At 35.7% G+C, this 6,351-nt stretch overlaps 1 protein-coding gene across 1 annotated transcript; it reads left to right on the plus strand.

Annotated features, from left to right (window-relative positions):
* Positions 1–4,436: 4,436 nt before the first annotated feature.
* LOC116907741 (olfactory receptor 1174) lies at positions 4,437–5,432 on the plus strand. Its single transcript, XM_032910878.1, has one exon. It carries the CDS (start codon positions 4,437–4,439, stop codon positions 5,430–5,432), a length of 996 nt encoding a protein of 331 aa, XP_032766769.1.
* The last annotated feature ends 919 nt before the right edge of the window (positions 5,433–6,351 follow it).

Here is a 6,351-nt window from a genome sequence, read left to right on the forward strand (position 1 = left end):
GAGTTTAATATTGTTGCATCTCTTCCTGAGAACTTGAGTTAACATACAAGCATATAACCATAATAGTGAAGGTTACTGCACTTTTATTAAAATGCATCAATAATATAAATATCAAAATCAGCATTTTGAAGACATTGAATTCCTTGAAACATTGTCTATTTGTTTCTATTCTCAAGGGAGGGTTTCTCTGTGTAGTTGCTCTTGCTCTGTAGACCAGGCTGGCCTCAAACTCAGACATCTTGCTGTTACTACCTCTCAAGTGCTGGAATTAAGGAATGCATCTCCAGGTGCACCAGAACCAAGCTGAATACTGTTTTTAGATTTGTAAATAAAGATAAACAACAAATAAATACCAAATTACCATATTATCTAGTGATGTATGTGGAAAAATAACTTGACAATTTGTATCAGGAAAATAAAGTGTGTGTGTGTGTGTGTGTGTGTGTGTGTGTGTGTGTGTGTGTGTGTGTGTATTTTGAAATAAACCAAGCAAAGTAAGGAAAATTGAACATGATCCCATTAATATTTGAATTGTTTTCAGTTTACTCTAGAGAAGTACATGAGAGATTTGAAAGTAACCAGTAGAGTTGAAGAGTCATATTAGACAAGCATTTGTCAAAGATGACAAAATTACATTTGATTATGGGACTATATAAGGGTGTGTATACCAGAGTAATTGTAATCAGTGTAAGTGTACAATCACTTACATGTGTTCATGAACAATACTCTAATATGAAATAGTAATTTTATGCATATGTTAATTCTCTGGTTTAATTTATGACTAATGTAAAATACTACTTCTTTTCTTTTATTAGATATTTTCTTTATTTACATTTCAAATGTTATCCCCTTTCCCAGTTTCCTCTCCAGAAACCTTCTAACCAAGCCCCCACCCCTGCTTTTATGAAGGTGATCCGCCACCTACCTATCCACTCCCTCCCTACTCCCTGCCCTGGTATTCCCCTACACTGGGGCATAGAGCCTTTACAGGAACAAGTACCTCTGCTCCCATTGATGCCAAACAAGATCATCCTCTACTACATATGCAGCTGGAGCAATCAGTTGCTCCATGTGTATTCTTTTGTTGGTAGTTTACTCCATGGGAGCCCTGGGGTATATGGTTGATTGATACTGTTTTCTTCCTATAAGGTTACAATCCCCTTTATCTCCTTCAAGCCTTTCTCTAACTCCACCATTGGGGACCCCATTCTCAGTCCAATGGTTGTCTGTGAACATCTGCCCCTGTGTTTGTCAGGCTCTAGCAGAGCCTCTCAGTTGACAGTTATATCAGGCTCCTGTCAGCAAGCACTTCTTGGCATCTGCAATAGTGTCTGGGTTTTTAGACTGTATTTGGGATAGATCCCCAGGTGGGGCAGTCTCTGGATGGCCTTTTCCTCAGTCTCAGTCCCACATTTAGTGTTTCCTCCTGTGAATATTTTGTTCCCCCTTCCAATAAGTACTGAGGTATCCACACTTCAGAGCCAGCAGCCCAGGTCTGCCCTGGGTGCAGGTTCAAACTGTGATTCTGAGCATATTAGAACATCTGGCAGTTTAATTTCCTCTGGGTGTTGTGGGACTGGGTGCAAAGCCAGTGCCCAAGGTCTGCTCAGGGCACTGGTTCAGACTGGAAAGGACTGGTGCCCCCGGTTGGGTTGGGGTTCTTATGTCCCTGGATCCTGGGGACCCAGTTACTCCAGGTGTTGGAGCCTTCTCAAGTGTGATCCTGGGCATGTAGAGCACTTGGGAGTCAAGCTTCCTCTGAGTGTTTATATAAAATACTTTTAAACATCATATATTATGAACTACATCTGTAAGATTTTATCTGTCGAGTAAAATAATTAATTAACAAGACTGAAAAATAAGCAGAAATTGTTATAATACAAAGAGTGTTACTTTCTTTTTGTAATATTGTGATTATAGCACTTCTCAACCCCAATAATATTGTTAAAGGAGACAAATCACAGATATCCTTGGATCATTTGTTGTATAATTAATGTCTGTGGTTTGTGAAACATAGTGTGATTTTAATAAAACCTAAATAAAGTGTTCTTCCTAGGAGAAAATAAATCAATCTCCCCCTGCTATTAACTACAAAAACACAAAGCTGACTAACAGTTTTCAAGTTTCCTTTTTTCATACCCCAGGGAAATTTTAAAGAGTGTACAGACAATAGAACGACTAAACTAATGAAGAGCTTTGAGAATTCAAGCCCTGGGACATATGACAATTTAATAATGCTCCTTCTACTCCTTATTTCTCCACTCCCAATATCTGTACTGTGAAAACTCATCTGATCTGCCTTCTCTGAACAAATAATTGGCAGAAAACAGCTTCAGTAACAAATATTGGAAGAGCTGGTATGTTCCAGACAGGGCTGGTAAGGTACTTAAGAATAGTAGAAAGGATTCATGTAGTGGGATAGACCCTTAGAAGACTGGAAAGTGGAAAGTGCCTGGTTGTTCTTTTATTATAAGCATTTCATTGAGTCTCTTTTCCAGATATTATTACATTTCAATCAATCCATCTTTGAAATATTAGTTATATTTCAATTTCAGTTTCTGAAGAGGATCTATTTATGCTCCACTCAATTCTGTGACTTGTAGAATCATGTCAGACTTCCTTTGCTGAATTTCATATTTCATATCTAGTCAAGATTCATTTCTAGAATTATAATTTCCTGTTTGTCATGTGTTACTTCCTTTATATAAACACTAATATTTTTTATTTATGTTTACTATTCCCTGTACTAACATTCATATAAACATTTTTGTAAAATTTCTGTTTTGATAGTGATTTCTCCAGAATATGTATTTCATTTCTAACTATTAGGCTCTAAAATATATAGGCAAAATACAATTCACCAATAATGCAAATAATGAGACAAAAACTCAGGATCTCAGAGTACTAAAGAGTGTAATATAAAAAATGTTAGATTGACATAAAGAAAATGCAGAAGACAGTACGTGAACCTCACACATTATCCCTGATGCCCTCACCCTTTTCTTCTTATTTCACTGGTCATTGAAATCCTCACCAATTCTAGGTGACCACATCATTGAGTAACTACATTCTGCTTTCTCAGCCTTGAATGCCAGCCTCTCTTCTCTCTCTCTCTCTCTCTCTCTCTCTCTCTCTCTCTCTCTCTCTCTCTCTCTCTCTTGTCTCTATTGTTTTAATGTTCCCTGCTTAAACATTCCTACTTCAGAAAAAGGTATTACTTTTCATTCCCTCACTGTCAAGGTTAAATTACTTTACCACTTTGCAGGTGTTTTGTCCTAAATTAAATAAAATTCTGAGGTATACATAATGCCAACAGATTCTATCATTGAAAATTGGCAATGCATATGTCATGGTTACTTTTATTTTTCTATGATGAATTTGTTTACATTATCTTTCAACATTTATAATCATAATTTGATTATCAATTAGTTATTGATTATATAGTTTAAGCATTAGTTCTCTAGTTTTCACAGCAATGTATTAATATTCCTATCTATGGACATATAAGCACATATGAAAACACAGTTCCCTTGGTTTTATTATACTGATAACATGCTATCTTGTTTTCTACTCTCATCTCTATAGTCCACATGCTCCTTTCTCTTCCCAGAGACATTCACTTAGAAGCAGTTTTTGAAAAGAAGGAACGTCAAGAAATTTCATTAATTGTAAGTGGTGCATGATTTTCAAGTAGAAAGAATAGTTATTACATTTACATTAATAAATGCATCATTAATTACTGCTGCTCCAGTTAACAAGGTATACTCAATGATAATTTTTCCCAATGAATTTACAAGTATTCATGACGTTCTCCACTACACTGATTTCAATAAATAAATGAAAATTATGTTTAGGAAACTTGATAAAAAGTTTAATTTATAAATCACAGTTAAATAGTTACTTGGGGACTTTAACATACCAAAATAATTATTATAAAGAAGTTGATCAATATTAATAATAATAGTATGAAAATGAAAAACAACACCCATTGAAATAGTGTTCATAAGGCATTTTTAAATATCAAATATAAAAGCAATAATTATATAGCTAGAAAATAAGGACTCAAAAACCATGAAGATAATAACAAATATCATTTAGTGGAGATTATTAAAAGAACTAAATTATTATGATTATAAAAAGAAATTAATTTACATTAAATGTTTTAGAATGTTTACTAAAGAATAACTTGCCTACATAGGTTCATATAAAAAAACCCACTAAGAGCAGTTGAAGATATAAATGAGAGATAGATTTATCTAAATATAAAACAAGAGTAACTACACACATTTTTAAATGGCCAGGAAAAGTAAGTTGGTTAAGTAGGTGACAGTCATTGCCAGAATGAAAGTTAGGCTTTCAAGTGTTGTTTTGTGATGTGTCAGTGACTATTATTTGAAAACCATCCTTACCTTATCTCTAACAGATACACAAGTTATATGGAAATGGAAAACCACACACTGATATCAGAATTTTTCCTCCTGGGTTTCTCAAATGATCCCAATCTGCAGCCCTTTCTCTTTGGACTGTTCCTGTCCATGTACCTGGTCACAGTGCTTGGAAACTTGCTTATCATCTTGGCTGTCAGCTCTGACTCACATCTCCACAACCCCATGTACTTCTTCCTCTCCAATCTGTCATTTATTGACATCTGTTTCATCTCAACCACTGTACCAAAAATGCTAGTGAACATGCAATCACAGACAAAAGACATCTCGTACACAGAATGTCTTACACAGGTCTATTTTTTTAATACTTTTGTTGGGATGGATGATGTTTTACTCACATTAATGGCTTATGATCGCTTTGTAGCCATCTGTAACCCCCTCAAATACACTGTTATCATGAACCCTAGGGTGTGTACCCTTCTGGTTCTGATGTTTTGGATAATCATGTTCTGCATCTCCCTGGTTCATGTGCTATTGATGAATGAATTGAACTTCCACAGAGGCACAGAAATTCCACATTTCTTCTGTGAACTGGCTCAAGTTCTTAAGGTAGCCAACTCTGACACTCATATCAATAATGCCTTCATGTATGCGTTGAGTTCCCTACTAGGTGTGATTCCTATGACAGGAATACTCATGTCTTACTCACAGATTGTCTCATCCTTATTAAGGATGTCCTCTACTGTGAGTAAGTACAAAGCCTTTTCCACCTGTGGATCTCACCTCTGTGTGGTCTGTTTGTTCTATGGGTCAGGAATTGGAGTTTACTTCAGCTCTTCTGTGGTCCTTTCTACCCAGAGAATAATGGTTGCTTCACTGATGTACACTGTAATCAGCCCTATGCTGAACCCCTTTATCTATAGCCTGCGAAACAAAGATGTGAAGGGTGCCCTCGGTGAACTTTTGAGGAGAGTTGCCCCTTGTCCATCCTGGATCAATGACATCAGAATTAAATTCATACTAAAAAATATAAGGCAAATTTTATAAATATACCTCTCTTAGGTCTTTTTTATCAAAAAATCACGTGCCTAATCTATACTATCCTGAAAACTTATGTAACTTTGCACTTGTGTACATTTTACAGATATTTTAATTCTCTATGCAGAGCATTTAAAATTTGCAGTCATTGTTATGGGTCACGTTTTTATATTTTAGATTTAATATGTAATATGGCTAATGAACTCAAAAGGGGTTCATCAAAATCCTTTTGGGGATGTTAATGTTCTTCACCTTATTTTAATAGTATCTTTGTTTTTCCTAAGGAAAATCTTACAAAATTACTAATATTGGGACATCATACTGCAATGTATTTCTCTCCTCCATTAACTGCAACTTTAGAGATAGTTAGGATTATGGTGGTTCGAATATACTTGGCACATGGGAACTGAAATCATTATACAGTATGGCTGTGTTCTAGTAGGCATGGCCATGTTGAGAGAAGTGAGTCACTGTGATAGTGTGCTTTGAGGTCCTATGTCAGTCTCTTCTGGATACAGTTAGATCAAGATGCAGAACATTCAGCTCCTTCCCTATACCATTTCTGCCTGGACATTGGATTGCTTCCTGCTATGATAATAATGGACTGAACTTCTAAAACTAAACCACCCCAATTAAATGCAATCCTTATAAAAGTTATCTTGCTTATGGTGTCTTTTCTCAGCAATAGTAAACCTAAGACAGGGCACTATGAACCTCTCTGGCTCCCATAGCAAGGTTTGACTAGATAAATTTTGTGGAGGTCTTATAGAGCTAATCACACCTATTCTTTTTTCAAGAATATACTAAGTATATCATGTCTGGAAGCCAGAATTCTGCATCACTCTCCTCAGTTTTCTCTGGCTTTTTGATTGTTTCTACACTTCCCACTTCCCTCCAGAATATTTCTAAGTTGGACAGGGTAAGATAT

Source organism: Rattus rattus, chromosome 8 (assembly GCF_011064425.1).
Source record: "Rattus rattus isolate New Zealand chromosome 8, Rrattus_CSIRO_v1, whole genome shotgun sequence".
NCBI lineage: Eukaryota > Metazoa > Chordata > Mammalia > Rodentia > Muridae > Rattus > Rattus rattus.